This window comes from Podarcis filfolensis, assembly GCF_964270895.1.
Source record: "Podarcis filfolensis genome assembly, chromosome: 2".
Taxonomy (NCBI): Eukaryota; Metazoa; Chordata; class Lepidosauria; order Squamata; family Lacertidae; genus Podarcis; species Podarcis filfolensis.
This window is the reverse complement of record NC_139605.1, coordinates 92,130,442-92,152,132: the sequence shown is the minus strand read 5'-3', so window position 1 is coordinate 92,152,132 and position 21,691 is coordinate 92,130,442. Positions and strand designations below refer to the sequence as shown.

General features: G+C 42.8%; 1 protein-coding gene across 4 annotated transcripts in view; it reads right to left on the bottom strand.

The window, feature by feature from the left end:
• Window positions 1-21,691, bottom strand: part of CACNA1G (calcium voltage-gated channel subunit alpha1 G) — a 323,416-nt gene that overhangs the window by 134,292 nt on the left and 167,433 nt on the right. For all 4 annotated transcript variants that reach the window (XM_083598000.1, XM_083597998.1, XM_083597999.1 and 1 more), the window contains exons 4-7: window positions 10,768-10,865; window positions 5,930-6,089; window positions 2,933-3,224; window positions 2,455-2,547 (exon numbers count right to left, since the gene is read on the bottom strand). In XM_083598000.1, the coding sequence (XP_083454126.1) occupies window positions 2,455-2,547; window positions 2,933-3,224; window positions 5,930-6,089; window positions 10,768-10,865 (643 nt within the window). The remainder of the gene's footprint in view (window positions 1-2,454; window positions 2,548-2,932; window positions 3,225-5,929; window positions 6,090-10,767; window positions 10,866-21,691) is intronic.

Here is a 21,691-nt window from a genome sequence, read left to right as displayed (position 1 = left end):
CTCCCTCTCCCCTGCCTCCCCAGGAACATTTCTAAGATATTTTCTTTTTCTGAACCCCCTAGTAAAAGAGAACCACTTCATGGAATTTCCCACCACCATTTATTTTGGTAGCATCCACTATTCCTACATCCACCACCCCAGCAAACCACCACCATTGCCCTGATACAACACTAGGTCATGTGGTCCAACAGTGGCAGAGCCAGTGTTAATGGGAAACTCCAAGAAACTGTTGGAAAACTTGTCACCTTGGAAAAATGGTCCCCTTCTCTCTCCCTCCCCCCCATCAGTATGCAAATAGTGGGAAATTTCAAGCGACGCTCTGCTCACAGTTCTATTCAAAACCAACTTAAAAAGACCAAACAAGTATTATCTCATCACACGATGAAAAACAAAACTCTGACACCAAATCTCTTAATCATCTGCCCTCAATACTATGGTCTGAAGGCACAGAAAAATCTGGTGTGGGGTCTGGTCATCCGTTCCTGGAAGGAAAGCTTACTGGGACTAACAAGGGGACAAACTTATAGGGCTGGATCCAGATTTAAGTTGATTCCCTTTGATTTCAATGAGAGTTGAAGTCATGAATAACTGGTCCCCTTGACTAACTGGTTCCTGCCTCTATGACTGCTAGCCTGCACTGCTCATTTGCTTCCCCACACTGCTTCTGGGTCCAGACCGCTCCATTACACAGAGGAGAGGTTAAGGCAAGCGGAGGTTGCTCCTCCTCCTCTTCCCTCTTGTAACTGTTCCTATGCTTGGTGAGGGCAGGTGAACAGAGGATAGTGACACCAGAAAGCAGACACAGGGTGAAGGTGTTGCAGGGGCCATCAGAGAGCCCTTTGCTAGGCTACAGGCCTTGGCAACTGCCCAATAATGCCAACTCCTGACACCGATCCAAGCCGTCTCCTTTTGTAAGTCTACAGCTCTGTTATCCAGAGGTGGTGTGCTTATGTATACAAAACTACACTGATGTTCTCAGCCTCAGGAGTCACTCAGGAAGTGCACCTGTGTCTAAAAATCACAATATGGGAAGCAGCTGACAACAAAGGCTAGTGTCATGTAATACAAAACATAGCCCCAAACCCCGTCCCAGTCAAGAGCAGTCATCATCACATTCTGTGTGTGACTCACACGGGGTGGATATTCCCTGCCCTGTTCTTTTCTTTCCTTCCACGTCAAAGACTCTCAAGCTTCCTCACCTCAGGGACACCCACTCCTCAGTTCCGCAGATGACACAAAGAGCTCAAAGCAGAAGGGAGATTTATTGTGACTTAGAAGGGTTTCTCTAATTTTTGCTTCCCGGTAGTCAGCGCTTACTTATTATCACAATTAAGTAGCATTTCTTTCTCCCATGCATTTACTTTTCAGGACAGATTTTTCCCTTGCAGAAAGGATTGGCAGCTTTGCAAACAGATCTCCCGCTTTGTTAACTGGAATTACGGAGAGGCTGTAACCCAACAACAGCAGCTGTCTGCAGCAAAAGATTGGATATTTTACTCTGAAACAGTCTTTTCATCAGGCTGCATTTTCAGGAGATCATGATCATCATTCAGCTTTGAAAAGGACTTAGTAACTAGCCTCCTCTTCTGGCTACCGTATACCTTCAGATATACGATCCATGCATGTCACCTGAGCAGCAGGAAGATGCTGATTCATTTTCCCTTTCATTGCCATCAAGGAGGAAAGTAAACATACAATCTGTTCATACCCCCACATGCTTATGAGACTGCAAGTCAGTGCACCTTTCAGCCATTTAGGTATGATTAAATATCAATCTCAGCCTAAGGAATCTAGAATGATCTTAGCAAGCTGACCTCTAAGTGTGTTTATAGTGCCTAAGACCAAGTCACTTTGTTTCTGATCAAAACAGAACAAATTGTTCTGGGGTTTATAAACATATAAATGTTCTTTGTCCATGTGTGCTATCACCTGTAATACTATGGGGTGTATCTGTGTATCTGGGGCACCGCCCAGCTAAAGTTAAGCATTTTTCTGTTCCACTGATTTCAACGCGAGTTAAACATGTGCTAACTCCTGTCACTGAAATCATATGACAAAAGTACTTAGCCTTGGCTGAATCATGTAAATAATGTTTATGCTGGCCTCAGATGCTGCAAAATGCCTTTTGAAGCAGAATGCCATGTGTATGCTATGCTCCAAATCAACACACACCTCATGCCTCATTGCTTTCCATTACTTTCTTCTTACTACCCGTAGACCTTCACTATCACTTTAGTCAGTCGGTGCTCTCATTTGCCACATCTCTCTCTTGTACACACAAGAGCCACAGGGAGGAAAGTTAGAACGCATCCTTTGCTAATGGGCTACCATCTCTCTCAGGCTCCGCTTATAACTCTCCTTTCCTCTGTCGCCCCCCCCCCCGCCCGTTTCTTTCCCTTATAACTCTTGAGTGCAACACCTCTGGTTGCCATGAAGACTAGAGAGATAACTCACAATGATCAGGAGAATGAAATATATGAAGTTGTAGAACGAATGAGCATCCATGACAAAGTACATAATATCTACCCAGCCCTCCAGAGTGATGACCTGTAGGCAAGAGAAAAGGAAAAGGAAGGCATCAGTTAGCTTGTACCAGCGGATGCAGGACTCTCAAGGATAGGAAGCAAGGGCAAGCATCTATGGATGTTCAAGAAGATACACCAGTGCTATTACTTATACTAGGTCATCAGTCGGATCTCTTAACACAAAGGCTATGAAATCACTAAAGAATGACAAAACCCCAAAGTAAAAAATCATTTCATACAAGTGTCGACCCCATGCTTGATAGAACTGAAGAATAACAAACTGGCGATTCTCAACCACAAATTATTATTCTTTGCATATAAAAAATTACTTCGGGACAAGAATAATGGTTGACCTAGCTTTCCCTATCACTGAAGGATAGCCTGTTGATACAGCAAGCTTTGTTCACCTGAAATATTGCAATCCATGCATATCCAATGTTATCGAAATTGATTGCTCCTTTGAAAGGGTTGTGCTCCCCTGCAGAGCAGTTTGTGTAATACTGGTTCCAGTTGACACAAGAGGTGTTCGTGGTGTCGTTGTAGGAATAATAGTCCAAGGTGCATTGCAGACCTTCTTCCCTCCTTGTTGGGATGTCGCGACAGTAACGCATCCCATTCTCTCGAGGCTGAGAGCAGATAAAAGGGCTTTCATCTTCATTCTCTGTCTGGTAGTAGGGTTCCACCTCGATTGTGTAAGGGCTTAAAGGAAACAGAAAAGTGCAGGTTAAATACCCAGTATCAGTGTGTGTGTGTGTGTGTGTGTGTGTGTGTAGGGAAATGGAGGAAACATATTTCTATATAACTGAGGGATGCATAGTGGTGTTAAAGGGCAAGAGACTGGAAAATGTAAGAGGAAAGTACTCATTCACAAAGTTAACAGGGTAACCTGTGGAACTCATGGCCCTGAGATATTACAAGGGTGAATAGGATAATTGGGTTCAGAAAAAGCCATTACACAAATTAATTGAGGGTTAGGGCATTTTGACTGTCTGGGAGTACAATTTCATTTTTCCAGATGTCTTTAAACTGTGGGTATTTTGAAGTTCATAATGAATAGCATATCACTCCAAAATGGCTCTTTCTTGAACAATTTCATCTAAACTACTGGGGATCAGCTATCAGAGACTGGGATGAACGGTCCAAATTTTCTGATTCTAGTACATCCATTATTATGCCCTTGTGGACTGCATATAGCAACTGAAGTTATTTGAGGGAAACCAAAATAATAATAATAAATCAGGTTTGCATAATTATTGAAATACTGTACAGTATTTAAGTAAGAGCGAAAAATGCCAAAAGTCATGACCCTTACTAATCTAGCCTTAAGTGCTCAGGATAAACATTAGTCAAGATGCTCATGAACTTTTCTTACCATCCCAGTAGCAAAGGTAGGGAAGAGAGGGTACAAGAAAGCAGGCAACAGCCTGGTCTATCTAAGCTTGTTTTTAACGAGTTTACATTTTAAAATCTTGTGTGTTCTATTGGCTCAACAGTTTTCAGCTTTCAGACTAGTGTTGCCCTTAAAAATAAAGAAAATTTGTTTATACCTTGTCCAGTTTTTTCAGTCAGTTAATGCCCTCCCACCCCAACCCCCACTCCACCCTCCCAGGATTGGGTTAGGTAAATAATGGGCTTTATAATGTGATATAGTGATGTCTTCTCACCCCACTCTCAATATTTTCATTGTGCATTCTCAAATGTCAATTTAGATGAATGATATTTAAAAAGGACTGACTAGGCAGGCATTTTCAGACTAGAAGTAGATGGTGAAAAACCCGTACTGGGATTCAGAATATCTTTTTAAAAAATGCTACTGTTCCTTTCTAAATACTTCCCTTCGCATGGCAGGCACCACTTGTGTTTCTGGCATTAGAAATGAACATTACTTCAGAAGATGCTATTGGGATAATAAGCCAATTCAATGCATTCACCCTGATATGGAAAGGGAAGTAAGTGCTGACTTGTTGGGAATTAGCATACTCCTGCCTCAATAAATGGCTACTTCACTGATGCCACAAGGACTCATTGCAAAAAGCTGGTGGAGCTATATTTAAGGCGAGTTCAGCCCGGTTAATTCCTGAAGTATTGCTTTTAATGCCACTGGAAGCTTAGCTGAAATCCTGGCATTCTGGTTCAATTAAACTCAGACCAGTAGCTGCTGTGTTGGATATACCCAGAATTGATCAGCAATTCATTTACTTTATTGCCAATTTACCTAGAGGGATTTTGCATGTTAATGAAATCCCAGCTCCCTTTGATAAAGGGAGTGGAAGCAAAAAAACAACCATAAAAAACGACAGAAGACTTGCACAAGTTTGGGAGCCAGGAAAACAGATGCGTACACACATGTATACACCTAACTTCTGCACTATTTTGAGAGCCACTTCTGATCCAGCTTAACGCTGCTTACGTCTTAAAAACATAGCTGGGGAATAGTCTGGAAAGTTCATCTCCATAACACCTGGAAAATTCTGGACTTCCTGTACATTATCAGGAGAATGTTGTGTTCAAACCTGCTTAGACTGTTCAAAAGTTACCAATATGCACTACATTTCCCTCACTCCAGCCCACTTCTCCTTGCTTGAAAACAACCTTGAGATTCACTACGGAAATCATCAAACCAATTCATAGTAAGTTGGTAATCTTATAAGTAACATTGAAATTAATGAGACATCAGTGTTTCTTTTGGATCAGGCTCAACAAAGGTGTAACCATTTGAACACGCTAAGGTCCAATGTAAATGTATTCTTAACGCGCCATGAAAGTATTTCTTATCATCGTTCACTATTTGGGAACATTGCCTACTAATAATGTCTGACACAGTACTGATAATCATAAATCACAACAATCATAAATCAACAAGACAGCCTCTATATACTTCAGAGGTGTATTTTGTTAACAGGTACCAACATTATTAATAGTGAGTTGCTTATATTTTTTATGGAATTACCTTTGCGTGGGGTGTGGGTTGCTACTCTTAAAAAATCCTGTTGCTAAGAAGTATAGCCAAAATGGTGCCCTCCCTATGTTGTTGTGACGTCTGACTCACATCAGCCTCAGCCAGTATGACCAATGGTCAGGGATGACGGGAGTCAAAGTCTGGAAGGCAACATGTTGGCTATTCCTGCTCTCCAAGAAGGAAAACTAGGAAAAGAACCTGTGAATCTTGTGCCAAAAAACATACCACAGCAAGAAAGTTGAAGTGATAATATGCAAACTGAGTGTTCACCCACAAAGGCAAGCAAACAGAATGGAGGAAACAGCGGCAGCATGACACAGACTCCTCAGATCTTGCTGGGATTAGCATGTTTATCTAAAGAAACTCCTTGCCTCACCACCATGCACATATAAAACCCCTATGCAAGCATATCCTAAGAATGTTTAGGTGCCTCATTCATACTTACAAACTGAAGTTTTCTGGAAGGAAGCAGCGGTTCCTGAGCAGCCCTGCCCAAAGCTGGACTCCAACAATACCAAAGATGAAGAAGACAAAAAAGCAGAGGAGGAGAACGTTCCCCAACATGGGAAGCGTGTCCAAAAGCAGAGTGACCAGGATGCGCATACCTGAGGGAGCAAAGGGAAAGCAGCCACTAAATGGGAGAAGTCCTACTAAGTTGGGTTCTTCTTGCTTCGAAAGCTAGGCAGAAGGGTCAAACTTGCCATCTGTGAGCTCCGTTCCAACCTTATTTTTTTTCCTATTACTGTACCATACCATGTTAATTCCTGGCAGTGGTTATAGTCCGTCTTACTGTCCACCACACATTGCAGAGAAAATGGCATTTCCCCTCAGGAATCTAAATTCTTCAACAGCTAATCTAAACTCATGGAAAATTTTGTCATGGCCCACGTAACACAGTGACTGTGAAACTATAGATGGTACGGTGGTGGTTTCAGCACCAGACCACAGTACCCAATGGTGCCACCTGGAACGTGAAAGATGGGGGTGATGCCAACCTAGAATATGTACAATGCCACCAAACTTCTGGGCCTCTTAGAAAGCAAAGGATTGCAATTCAGTTGAGGCCCATGTGAAAGTTGGCAAGAAAAGTCACTATGCACAGTGACTGTTTGAATGCCCTATGCCATATGTTTCAATCTACAGATGCACTCTATGGCGGGAGAGCAACGCTAACACAGAAGGTCTTCACATGATGAGGGAAAGTCACATAAAAATCGGCTTTCAGCCATTACAGTCACCGCACAGAACACAGCCATGTGGAAGCGATTTTCATGCTGAGACTCACTAGCAGCCAGTATATGATGGGACTCGGTTGCAAAGCCATCAGTGCATCAGCCCCATCTCAAACTCATGGCTGTCCTGCCCTACCGGTGTGGGGAAGACATCTCTCCAGCTCTGCCCTTCCACACCACCTACTGCTGTTGGGAATGAAGAATGTAAAGCAGACCTGGGGCCAGCCCTACCATTAGACAGGGTGAGAAAACATCTCTAGGGTGGCAGTTTTACTATTACAAGGCAGCACAATGTCAACTATTTAGGTCTTAACCACAATGGAGTAACACACCCTGCCTCTGTGTTGCCACACATATGCATGTCTATTCTAGCCCCCCCCCAACTTCCCTTCCTGAACTTCTTGCACCTCTCATGTTTCAGCTGAACTGCAGTGGCCACCTTTCTTCTAGCAATTATCCTATTCTTTCAGCATCAGCCATCAAAGTGTTTAACCAGTTAAAGTTTCTCTTTCACCTCATCTCTCTTTGCTTGTAAAATTCACCTGTGAATTTCTGTCTGCCATGGAAGTGTAAAAATCACAGGAAGGAAGGTAGCGACCCTAGATTCTCATACGTCCTGGCCATTCTACACTCCTTTTGCAAGCTCAGAACCACCCTATTCCCTTCTATCGCAATACAATATAAATTAAAATCTCCTTCCCCATCCTAATTCATTCCCTGCAAACATGCAGAACTTTACAAGGCAGTTAATTCGTACAACGTTAGGAACATTCGGTTCTGTAACAGAAAGACAAATTGATGGCGACTTAACTTGACATTTGCAAAAAAAAAATTGATTTCACCCGACATCTCTGTAATAGTCTGTTCATCCTCCATCTCTTTTTGTTCTCTCTCTCTTCTTTCTTGTCTCTTTCATCCACAACGCAGTTCATATTGATCTTATTTAAAGAAACCTTTAAAGCCATTTCTTTTACCTTTATACCTCAGCAAGAATTTTTCATTGTTATGTCATCAGATCACCTCTTTTTTTTACTTGCTTCCTCCCATAACAAAATAATAGCCTGCCTTCCATATACTCACATATACCCCATCACCACCAGCACCTCCAGCCTATTGTTAAATGTCTTGTATTTGGTCCCTGCGTTTATTATTGATTCATACTTGTTCCTTGCCTTGCTTCCTTATGCTTCTGTGCGGTCCTAGCTTTGCTGCACAGGAGCGAAGATGAATTACCCAGGATTTGCAAACACATTAAATGAATTACACCCACAGTTAGACAGTGGCAGATAAATTCAGCCATCCATCAGCTCTGCTAGGTGGGGAAAAAAATTATGAGCAAGATACTTGAGCTATAAAATGATAAAAGCGACAACAATAACAACAGGGAACATCCTGCCAGATTAAGTTTAATTTAATGGGATTAGAAAAGCAAATAGAGCCTAGGAATTTCCGGCTTCTGACAGATGGATCACAGTCTGAGTACCTCATGTTGTCAAGGTAACTGGCTAATTTGACAAGATGGGTCCTTTCTTTTGCACTACAAAGCTTTGCACTCATGCATAGTGTTAAAGAGAGGGGAAGGATTGAGACCCCAAATTTATCTAGATACTCTGGTTGATTGGATACACTGGACTTCAGATGCAAATGAAATTTCCTCAGAATATTTAGGTGCTGTTACTGTATTGATATCACTAGCACAAAGCATCTTGTTTTATGGTTGTTGTTTTTTTTAAAAAAAACAATAATCTGGAAATTATTAGGAAGATATACAGATAAGAGAAGAGCAATTCATAATGTCCTAAATTATTTGACTAGTAACATGCTGTCAAGGAACCACAATCAACCTTTGGGAGTCCGAGAGAGAGAGAGAGAGAGAAAGAGAGAGAGAAACCAAGATATACATACCATCGAAAGCCTGAAATCATTTTTCAGGATTAATTATGGGTAGGGATGGGGGATAAATTAAATATGCAAACTGAAAACAGCTATCCTTCAAAAATTCTCACTTCTCTGAATTACATTATGTAGCTCTCAAACAATATAAAGTATACAAAATGCATATATTATTTTAGTACATTTATTTATTTATTTAACAAAATATATATAGTGCTTACATGACGAAAGGCCTCTAAGCAGTTCGCAAGGAGAAAACATACATTAAAAAACGCACCTATTGGTGTATACAAAAATGCTTTATATTAGGAAAAACTGCTTGCAAAAATGTGTACGTCAGGAGAATTGCACTCAAAGACTTGCATCTTTTTTATTAAAGAAAACAATAACCTGAAATTAAGTTTGGAAAAAACGAGAAATTCAGGGGAAATGACACTGGCAGATTCAATCATCCCTGTTGATGGCGAGGGTCGGGCAGTCTCAGCTGCATACATGAGGCAGTCTTTCAAACATGGTCAGCTGGCTACACCTTAGTTTAATGTTTATACCTGCCCTTCACCTTTGCCAGAGCACCTTACAAATGTCACTATATGGCAACAGGGCAGGCATTCTGAAATGAAAATGTAAGGAAGTCCCCTGCTTGGGACCAGGATTGAAATCCCCACCATCTAGAGGGGAGAAAGTCCTGGCAAGAAGCACTGAAGAGTAATAGAGCAACAATCCAGGAAGAGAGGCTGAGATTTAAAAATAAAAATAAAAATGTGTGTGCAAAAATCCCCAATTCCCTAAAATCATTATTTCAGTTCATTCTTCTCTCCGCTTTTCTTCAGAGAGCCGAGAGGAAAGTGAGCTATGTAGCCCATCTTGTTATTTCTGGAAGGTCAAAGAAACCTTGTTTCATACTGACATACCCAGATAAAATGGATCATATGAAAAGCATTGGCTGGAGAAGGACAAAAAGCTGTCATAGCGTTGCTGAAGATGTGGATCAGGGGCAAAGTCCCTGGATCCAGCAAGGATTCAAATTGCTGGAATAGCTAGTCAAGTTTCTCAGTAATGGTTCTCCAAGTATGGGATGTTAAAGTAACAAAGGAAGTGGCTCTGGGCCAAACAGCCAAACAGCAAGTGGGTACCTTCACCTCTTTGTTAGAAAGTCAAAGGTGGAGTTGGTGTGTGAGAGGTAGGAGATGGATTCAGGCTGAAGCCTACGAGGCAGAGCCATGCCTGATTTTTGCTGGAACTCAAGGCTGTGGCAATGGAAGAAGCAAGACCTTCTTGGGGTATGGATGGTGTGAGCCCCTCCATCATAGGCTCAGGTTGCACATACATGTAAATAAACCATATGTTGACACCAGTGTCTCTGCTGTCCCTCATTAAAAAGGAAACCTGGGTAAGTGCCTGGAACCTGCTCGGAGGCGTGCAATAATACAGCAAGGAGCCATAGGTTGAGCATACACTCCAGAACACTGAAATAAGTGGAATCCAGTATGGTCCAAGGACTTGTTATATTTGAAAGAAGAGTAATTCTCTTAAACTAAGCTATACCTGGCAGCCCTAGGAAGAGGAAGGAATTTGTTGGCCTCCAGATGTGGATGGACTCCAATTCCCATCGTATGCAGCCAACATGGGCAAAAGTCAGGGATGATGGGATCTGGAGTCCAGCGACACCTGGAGGGCTGCAGGTTCTCCTCCCCTATTCTACATCATCTTTCATACTAGTGCAAGCATGTACACAGAGAGAAGCATATGCTGTTTCTAGTAGTCTACCCTCTCTTTCCCATCACACCTCCTTGATGCCTCCAAACTCATTTTTTAATTTTCCTATAAAGGGATTCACATGAGACCCTTTTCCAGAAGCACTGTTCAGCAAGGGAAACAAAATACCAAGTCCTTGCCAGTCTGTTTGATTAATTATTCACTCTTTTTTTGAGGAGATGGCTTAGATGGATGGACAATTCATTAAAAAGAGCACATTGGTATCAGGCTCTACATAAGGGGAGTCACAATAGCAGTCAGCGTGGTCAAGAGATGTAGGTGAGCGCGTTAAATGGGATTTTGGAAAAGATGTAAAATGTCCCACTTATTTCCAGATTGTCAGAAATAATGAGCTAGTTTCAAGGGGGAGAGAAAAAATGGGGAGAAAGGAGATTTTACTTACTAGGAACTCTGTTAATGGCTCTCAACGGCCGCAGTACCCTGACGGTCCGAACAGCTGAGAAACTGACATTCTGCAAGTCCAGAGAGTATTCCAACATGCTGAAAAAAAGCAAGAAATAAAAGGAACACATCAGAGTTCTGCAGGAAAAAAGTTAGACGCATCCCAAATCAAACAATCGACACATGGTGCCAGGAGAAAAACTCCCTAGCAGGACTTCTGTCCATGACTGCAGAGTCCTGGAGGAATTAATTATGGGTTTAATTATCATATCAGAATAAAGTTCATGAGCAAAAACTGTTCTATAAAGTCTCCCATCCCTCTTATCGTCTGCATTTTTAATGCTTTTTACAAAAAAAGTTTCTGAGGGCCGAAAGTTTCCCAAAGATTCTTTTACCATTGAGGAATGAGAGCATCCAGGGAAGAACTTTCCCAGTTAGCATAAAAATAATACGCTTTTGATTTGTTTTGTGGTTTCAAGACATGTGACCCAGTCAAAGGCCATTTGAGCAGGAGCAATGTCTCCGTTTATGGGATCGTCTTGGAGCAAGCTATATGTACCTATATGAATTATCTCACAGAATCATTTTCACACAATAAAAGACTCGTGGGAATCGCTCCAAGTGAGGCCTCATGTTGATGTAAGTATGCGGAAGCATTTTTTCACCAGTCAATTTACACCTCAGTTCTCTCACCTCCGAAAGTCCTCTGCCAAAACGTCTCATGGCTCAGATCATACATCATCTCTCCTCGGGTCTTTTCACTGGCTTCCCATCCCCTTCTGTATCTAGCACAAACTTCTCTATAAAACTATCCTCAGCCTGCCACCCCCTCCCTCAAACCGCCGGCCTCTCATAGAATCATAGAGTTGGAAGAGACCACCAGGGCCATCGAGTCCAACCCCCTGCCAAGCAGGAAACACCATCAGAGCACTCCTGACATATGGTTGTCAAGCCTCTGCTTAAAGACCTCCAAAGAAGGAGACTCCACCACACTCCTTGGCAGCAAATTCCACTGTCGAACAGCTCTTACTGTCAGGAAGTTCTTCCTAATGTTTAGGTGGAATCTTCTTTCTTGTAGTTTGGATCCACTGCTCCGTGTCCGCTTCTCTGGAGCAGCAGAAAACAACCTTTCTCCCTCCTCTATGTGACATCCTTTTATATATTTGAACATGGCTATCATATCACCCCTTAACCTCCTCTTCTCCAGGCTAAACATGCCCAGCTCCCTTAGCCGTTCCTCATAAGGCATCGTTTCCAGGCCTTTGACCATTTTGGTTGCCATCCTCTGGACACGTTCCAGTTTGTCAGTGTCCTTCTTGAACTGTGGTGCCCAGAACTGGACACAGTACTCCAGGTGAGGTCTGACCAGAGCAGAATACAGTGGCACTATTATTTCCCTTGATCTAGATGCTATACTCCTATTGATGCAGCCCAGAATTGCATTGGCTTTTTTAGCTGCTGCGTCACACTGTTGGCTCATGTCAAGTCTCTCTCTCTGTGGCTCAGATTCCAACTTCCTTGGGGACCAAGACCTCTTAATTTTGGCTATAAAACTCTGTACACTACACTGATGTTCGTGACTGGACTTAACTTACCTTTACCTTTTTATACCAGCTCTCAATGGGGACCAAACCAGCATGGCAAGAATTCTTTCTTTTTTTTTCTTTATTATTTCATAAAATGTATATGCCACTCTTGTAAAAACACAAAAACAAAATACACCTCCAAGTGGTTTACAATAAGGATTAAGCAATAAAATCAGGAAAAAGTTACAACAGTACTTTAAAATATACAAAAAATAAAATACTAAAGCGGATTAAAATTACTTCGACTTTCTGAGCATCTTGGTAGGCTTGCCTAAATAAGAATGTTTTTAGCGAGTGTTGAATAGTACAGTGAAGGCGCCTGCTTCATCTCAGTGGGCAACTTGGGGCACGTTGGAGGTTTCCATGCCCACCACCCAAGTGTACACCACCCAAGTAAAAGTGCCATGTCCATATCCCCCCGCCAAGTAAGATTTGCCCACACACAAAGCCTAATGTTGCTCTGTCCTTTTCTGTCCTGATACAGCTCTGTGTTTTCCTATGTAATATCAATATTTCTTTAGGCCTGTGGGCTTTGCAATAAGTAAAGCTGTCAAAAAAATGTTGCCTGTGGAACACTGAAGAGCTCTGGATTGTTTTTTGGTAAAACACAGAATGCGAGGTTATTTAAATTAAAAAAAGAAGTTAAAAGCTTTATTTAATTTGTTCCAAAAACTGCTTTAACAAGAAACAAGCAAAGCCAGAGTTCTTCAGAACTCAACAAGTTGCATTCGAGACAGACTCACAATGTAAGTTTGTTGTGAGGCTTGTAAAGCCTCCTGGAGGACACAGGCAACCACCAGAAAGAAAAGTTTGTGTGAATCTGTAAAGAAATACAATGGTACCTTGGTTTATGAACTTAATCCGTTCCGGAAGTCCGGAAGGCTTGCTTTCCCATAGCAGCGGGGGGACTCAATTTACAAATGGAACACACTCAACAGGAGGCGGAACATGTTGTGCTTCCAAGGCAAAGTTCACAAACCAAAACACTTACTTCCGGGTTTGCAGCGTTCTTAATCCAAGTTGTTCATAAACTAAGCTGTTCTTAAACCAAGGTACCACTGTAATGGAATGTGCACTCAGCTACCTCGTCATCATTTGAAGGTAAGAACAACCCCCTCCCCTCCCCGCAAACAGACTATGGAACTTATTTGTCTGCAAACTGTCAGATTTAATCCACTCCAGAGGGACTCCTGTGCCACGACATTTCATCTACTTTGGTCAAAAGCTGGAAGAGGTTTTGCCGTTTAATGTTCCGTACTATAGTGAAAATGGGGGGAAACAAAACAGAGCGGCTCAAGAGCTGAAGTACAGATCAAAGCAGAGAGCGCACCGAGCAACACAGAAAGAGACTGGATTTTTTTTAAAGTTCCGATATTAATAATAATAATAATTTTAAAACACCAAAAGGCAAAACTTGGGGCCAGTGAGAGAAGTCTGAGCCTTCTTGTGGCCTTATAACCATCAACATGCTTCTCCAGGCACCCTCTTCCCAGCCATGGAAAGGCAGGAGAACTGTGGAGAAAGAATGCATAAAACTCTAAGAATGTCTTGCAGTCCTTTCCGGCAGAGAGAAGTGGCACACTGGCTTGCAAACAGAAATAAAGCAGACTTTTGGATGCGCTTTCCCCTAGTATCCTATCCATTCAGCTCAGCATCTTTCTGTTTAGTTTAGTTTTTCTTATCTTCCCCCAGCAACAAGCATTCCAAGACTATAATGTGAAGTAAGATTCAGCTGAGGAAACTAATGCTGGTTTGTTTTTCTTCTGGATGGCAGTTTTGCTAGAGATTCTGATAAGGAAAGCAGTTTTGATAAACAAGTTCATTTCTCAGGTGAGCCCGTCTGGGAACTTGTAGCAAAATAAGGAAACGCTGCAAATTCTGGATTCATTTTTCTTACATAGAGGTACAGAAAATGTCATTTATGAGCCAACTCTGAACCATTCACCTGTGTAGAACTACTTCGAAGAGAGACTACTCCGAACATGCAGAATTTAGGAATACAGTGCAGAATTCAGTGTAGCAGGGCAAGCATGTGGGAAATGGGGTCTGCTTACACAATAGGACTTTCCCCTTGTCCCCTTGCACACCCCTAAAGCTGTTCTGCCCCATCCCAACCCTCCAGAGCAGATTTAGGGGATGTGGGGTGCATGGGGGAGGAAGTCCTGTCGAGTGGACAGATCTCGTTCCACACATGCAGCAACTAAGTTTATCAGTGGTCATCCATGACACACCACAAAGCACAGCTATAGATGTACAGCATAACCTTCATTTTACCTAGTGGAATGTACCTGAGTAACTTAATGGCTTACTATATTCCTTCTACTTAAAGGTAGCTGCTTGCATAATAGCAATTTTGCAAGCATCTTCTAAAAGTTCCTTTGCAGCCAGAACCATATTTACTATATTGAGTGATGTCTGATTTATTATTATGAGAAATAGATGCTGTCTCTGCATGGCAGAGAAAAACTCCAGTGCAAATAGACATCAGATCAACACACAAAGGGTTGTATCCAATGGTGTCAGAATGCAGATCTGTTCTCACAATGGGACTTCCCCTTCCTCTCCTCTCCCTGCCTGTCAATCAGCTCCAAGGGAGCAGGGAACAGAAGGGGGTGGGTGGGATTCCATTACAACACATTCAGACTGGATAGCTCAGTTGGTTAGAGCATGGTGCTAATAACGCCAAAGTTGCAGGTTCAATCCCTGTATGGGATGACTGCATATTCCTGCATTGCAGGGGCTTGGACCAGATGATCCTCAGGATCCCTTGCAACTCTACAATTCTATGTACATAACCCTTTTCGAGGTGTTGTTTCCTATGCTTCTAATGTAGCACTGGAGTACCAAACCAGTTGCGCAGTGATTCCCCATGCTGCAGAAGCACCCTTAAACTCTACAATCCCTCCTGTAGTGCAAGCAAAAAGAAAAAGAACAGACTCAAAAGACAGAGGGGGCGGACGGACTTGGGAATAAAGAGAATACCAGTCTACTAAAACCAAGAGATCTGAAAACATTCAAACTGCATACAAAGCCAAATCAGAGCAGTTCATTTTGTGCTGACTGGAAGTTTATGAGCAAGCTGTGAATATGCATAACCGCTGCAAGGGAAAAATGTGAAAAGAAGGTGAGAGCTTGGAGGAGCATCAGATGTTCACATTGTGGGAACCCCTATAAGAGAATGATCCTGCAGATGTCCCTGTCAGGAGAAGAAGTGCCCACATATGCGTATGGTGGATTGAAAGTCACCCAGCTGAAGCAGGGGTGGGCAAGATGCAGTTATTTTACTGGAGGTTAGAATGGGATTGAAATCTCTACACCCCTGCCCAACCAATTCTAATTTATCATAGCATCTGAGAAGTGTGTTTTACCAGTCTTGAATTGAATTTTGCACATCAAGAAGGCATATCTACAGCACGGGTACCTGAGCAAAGGAGTCAAGAGCTGTGTGCACATCCCCTCTCAAAATATTCCATTTGCAGACAGAGGAATTCTGTCTGTCCATTTCACCAAATTTATTCAGGGGCAAGGAATTTTTCCAGCAGTTTCTTGGTGTCAGGGACTGGCAGGGCTCTGAAGAGTGTGTGGCAAAGGCTGGGCGGGGAGGGGGGGGCGAGGCCAACCCAAGAGAGAGGACCAGCTAATTATGGGGTTTTGTGCCACCCATGAGGCTAGAACCAAGGCTGGAGGAAGGGGAAGAGCCTGAGCAGTCGACAGCAGGAGAGGAGGTGCAGGATGTGGAGGAAGAGGCTGTTCAGGTGAGGTGCAGGGCGGTCAAATCCTCACTGTCCCCTGGAACCAGGAGGGGCTTGAATAGGCAAGTGCAGAGGCGACTTGGGTATAGGAGAAGTCACCGGTCACTTGTGCACAGTCCATCTGAAAAGAATACTTAAGCTGGGAGGGGGGCATGCTCCTACTGTTGTTTCAGCTGTTCAGCCAGGGCACAAGCCTGGGCAAGTTAATGCCAGCTATGTAGTTGCTAAAAGCGTGTGTGAATGTGTTTTTGGTGCATCTTAGAAGCTGCTGTGAAGCATGCTTTTGTTAATGAAGAATTAAACTACCGGCTGTTTGTCCTCCTTGCCTGAGTGCAAGCAGGACACCTAGGGGATGGAGTTCACCATTTGCAGGGGAACCTGAACAGGGTCCGTCCCCCCTCCCCCCTTTCTTTATTTATTTCTGCTGCTTCAAGTAGCAAGAGCAGCATCTGTGTTGGCAACCTAGCCACCGTTTTGCATTCTCCACAATGCCATAGTCCTAGCATTGCTCCAGAGCAGGCACAGGCAAACTCCAGCCCTCCAGATGTTTGGGACTATAATTCCTATCATCCCTAGCTAACAGGACCAGTGGTCAGGGATGATGGGAATTGTAGTCTCAAACATCTGGAGGGCCGGAGTTTGCCTATGCCTGCTCCAGAGCATTGGGGACTGAGTGGGTGATGAATGGCACAAAAGAATGGTGTAGAACATTTTCAGAAAATTCTGCAAGGTTGCTTTCTATTTCTATAGGGTGAGATAAAGAAAAATATCTGGAATGTTCTCATTAAAACATGTCTTCTGGGGAATTTTGGGCCAACCCTAAGGGGGCTTCTAAGAGAAAATTAGTACCTTCACCAAACTACAGTTCCCAGGATTGTGCTTGGGAAAGTTATGAGAGTTCAACTTTATCAAGCCTATACTAATTTTTAGGAACCACACAAGCACAACATTGACTGATTTGGAAGTGGCAAAGGATGCATGAAATGATATGTTTACTTGCTCCATGTGAAACAGCCACAAGATGGCTCCCTGAGCTGAAGACAGTTCCAGGCTGGTTACAGATGATAACATGAGGGTGGGGGGGGGGGGGACTGAGCTAGAATCTGAACTTGGTACAGACTTGTTTGTTTCTTTGTAGGACATTTCAATGAACCTATAATGGGCCCTCCATTATTCTACGAAGAAGACAGGTGGTTGCTGGATCTAGTTAGATTCTGATTAGGAGAGAAGCAGCAGTCTTCATAGGCAATCATGGGCATGGTTCTCCATGGGGACTTCCAACATGCAAATTAGAAATATGGCACAAGGAATCTCGGGGACCTTCTCTAGAGCAACACACACCCAATGTCAGCACATCCAACCCACTTCATTTCCTGAGGATGTGAAATTATATACATGAAATGACTGGGCTGCATTTTAGTCTTCTTGAGAGAAAGCTCTGCCATATATTCTTTAAAGCACACCATAAGATCATCCAGGTTGGATGTCATGGATCCTTATTATCTACAAAGTGGAGCAATCAGAATCGAGAGAGAGCATTAAGCAATCAGGGGACAGAAAGAAAATGACATCTAGGTAGCTTACATTGTATCTCTGGAAAAGCAGAGAGAAATTTGAAGGCGTTGTCACCTGCAACTATCACTCAGCCAATGTCCATTATATGCTGCTCACTATCTTAATCGGGAGGGCAATGAATCTGACACTCCCAGCTCAAAACAGGGAACATAAGTACGTGCAAAGCCAGGGATCTTGGCAAATGTGGCTTTGAAAATAGTGATATCTATTGCTGCTCTAGACTTGGGTCGGGGTATATGCTCTAACACAGAAGGACTGCCATGCTAACTACTAAGATTAGCTATCAGTGTTAATCTTCTAACTCCAGCTCCTAACATGGCAACATTATGGTACAAACTATATATAGGTAACCTGATGGGGCTTCAAACTGCTTGCTTATAGATTTTGCAGATTTCTTCTCCTGCCCAAATACTTTGTGATTTCAGAAAAGTCTAATGATAACAAAAGGTGTTTCAAGGTCCAACTCCCAATCTAAGTATCCAGCTTCTCCTGGTTGCATTAGCCTCGCTGACTTAGGTCATGTAACACAGTCCAAAAACACTTGAATAACGCTCAGGAATAATTAAAATCTAGAAACTGAGGCATGCTGCCAATTTGAATCATTATCACAAGTAGTTAATGGTAACAGTTCATATATCTTGCAAAGCACTTGGCTATCAGAATTTGATGGATTGGACATAAGCATTGACAGGCCTGCAGCCAACAAACGGGGTTGGGGACCAGTGCCTCCAAGGATGCAATCCTATGCACATTTACCCGAGAGTAAGCACCACTGAGAGACGCAGGTGGCGCTGTGGGTTAAACCGCAGAGTCAAGGGCTTGCTGATCAGAAGGTTGGCAGTTTGAATCCCCGCAACGGGGTGAGCTCCTGTTGCTCAGTCCCTGCTCCTGCCAATCTAGCAGTTCAAAAGCATGAAGTACAAGTAGATAAATAGGTACCGCTCTGGCGGGAAGGTAAACGGCGTTTCCGTGCGCTGCTCTGGTTCGCCAGAAGCAGCTTAGTCATGCTGGCCACATGACCCAGAAGCTGTACGCTGGCTCCCATGGCCAGTAAAGCGAGATGAGTGCCACAACCCCATAGTCATCCGTGACTGGAACCTAACAGTCTGGGGTCCCTTTAAGCACCAATGAACATAATGGGGTTTGCTTCCAAGTAAACACTGACTGAACTTTAAGTTGGTATGGCGCCCCTCCTAGAAATAGCATGCATTCCAGATTCCCATGTTGATTTTTTTTGCAGCTGTGGCCCTCTAGCTGTTGTTTGACTCCAAGTCCCATCGGTCCCAGCCAGCATGGCCAATGGCTATGGGTGATGGTAGCTGTAGTCCAGCAACATTTGTTGGGTCAAAGGTTCCACACCCTGTTCTAGTGCAAGCTGTCTTGAGATGCATGGAAATATGTGCATCTGAGGATATATATTTTTGGAATGATTTGCTATATTGAGAAAATGTTTCACAAATATTTACTTTTTAAAAAATTAAAAGCTTTGGATACTGCATTTTAAACCTAATTCCGAAGACAAGGACAATTCCGTCATCGTCTCCTGCGGCATGTCCCAGATCTTCGACTGGATATTAGCCAAAATGGATCTGGAAATGTGCTGCTATTCTGCAGCAAAACCTCCAGTGCTCAAAACAAGGTGGGGGTGCACGGTGGAAATCCAAGGAAACCAGTCTCTATCTTATTGCTCTGATCCTTACATTTGCTGAAACAACCAGAACTGACCCATATTAGAAAGGGAACTCCTAACTCGGTATTGATACATTCACTCGTATACTGTACATTATATACATAGAAAAACTAATGAATAGACTGAACAGCAGCAACTCATCTGTCACAATTAGCTGCTCCATACTAATAATGAGAAAAGGCAAAGGGAACATAAAGGTGATGAAATTACATTTGGGCTCATGGTAACCTAGGAAAGTGAGTTACAGTGGGTATTTGTCACCTCAGTGTTTCAGGTGGCTGGTTTATGTCTAAAGTCACTTTAGTTTGATGGCTGTTTTAAGAAATATTATTATTGTGGGAGGTTTATTATGTCAACATTTTGGTTTCAATATTCTGACGAGGATTGAGGTCTGTGATACGTGTTTTCAATAATGCCTGGTGTTCTTATTTGTTACTGCCTTGAGCATCATCTGAGAATTAGGTGGGATATACCTTTCTTCCCCGCCCCCGCCCCCATCTTGGAGGACAAGGTGGTGTTACATGGGGGGGTCCCCAAGGTGGCTAAGTCTCAACAAGATGGCTGCATCATGTGCCCTGTCCTCAGACCATGCTCTAGTAAATAGTTTGCATCCCATAGATTCGGAAACTAAGACTGAATACACTTCTGTTTACTCTACATCCAGTGTGTTCCCACTGCTGGCTGGGGAAGGGGTGCACATATGATGTTAGTCATAATACATATGGTATGTATCCTGCTGTTTCTTACGAAATATCGTGTTTTTATGAACTATTCTCTGAACCAGTTTTGATCCAAATTGAGAAAAAGAACATCCTAGCTACTTTTAAGCTAGTAATGGCTACACAGCCTAAGTACCATACTGAGAAATCTAGCTGCTAATTATACAATTTCAAGACAATTTGCTTCATTTTGGTAATGCAGCTTCATTTAGGTATTAGGAAGGCACTGGCCCGGCGCCCAGACACCTAACCATTATATGAATTGAGAACCAGCTCTAGCACACACCCAGCACTGCCCTGAATTGGCCTAATTTCAGGTGAAGGTTGGTAGTGGTAGTGAGCAAGCAGTTGAGCCTGCCCAACTGTACTGATATTTCCATAGTTGAACTTCTGATAAGGGACCCCAAATTCCCTGGAATCCAGTTCTGGGGTTGGGGGGAAACCACACTGCTCTATGATATCAATTCAGTACATCATCTGGAACCTCTTACATGGTCAGGTTCTGTAGAGTCACTAATTCTCCTGCCCTTTGGGGTTTGTGTTTAAAGGAAAGCATAATGGCACTTTAAGAAGTCACAACACAAACTGCAAAGAGGCAGAAAATAAGAATACATCATATATTCACCAACTCTAAGAAGCACTTTAGTTTCTGCATATTTTGGGGGTGAAAGAATTTGCCCTCAGTGCTTGAGGGTATTCACACTTTTAGATGCTGCACTTATATTATTCTTTGGGTGGCAAAGGTCTGCCTCCCAGCTTCTGTCAACCTTTAACTACTCTTTCAATATCCATTTCCCAGAATTCCCTTTGAAATAATGGCCCATGATGATGTGATTCATCAAAACTTCTCATTTCTATGAGGAGCTCTGTTCTAGCCAAAGCTGTATTTTAAAAAGAATGAGATCTGATAATATGGCAGCATTCTCTCTCTAATCTCCAATGAGCTTAGCTATAATTAGAGGGGAGTGTGGCAAATACTATATCCTCTATGAGTAGTGCTAATAGTTGTATTATATTGTCACAAAGAAACAATTTCTTCTCCTGGAGTTCAGTCTGGACAACCTAATATGGCAAGGCATAATTTTCAGAGGGGCCCAGCTGCATGTAGAACCCCCTAGATCAGGCACCCCCAAACTCGGCCCTCCAGCTGTTTTAGGACTACAACTCCCATCATCCCTAGCTAACAGGACCAGTGGTCAGGGATGATGGGAATTGTAGTCCCAAAACAGCTAGAGGGCTGAGTTTGGGGATGCCTGCCCTAGATAATGAATGCCACAAACTCAGTTTGATTCTTTGGACACTACCACCTCACGCCTTTGTACACAGACTCTGCTAAGCAGTAGGACTTAAAACAAAAAAAACCTATGCCAATTTAAAACATAGCTCTTCAACATGCCCCATGTTGAATTCAGCCCCTAATTGCACATATTCAGCTCAGGGATTCTGGACCTACATCAATGCCTGCAAGAGGGGGTTCTGAACTGAAGATTAAGCTATCTTTTGGAACAGAACTGAGGATGGTGTCCAACTAAATTGTTCCATAAGTAAAACTTCCTCTCCCTTCTCCCCTTAAATCTGTTCTAGGGAAAATTACATGAAAAGG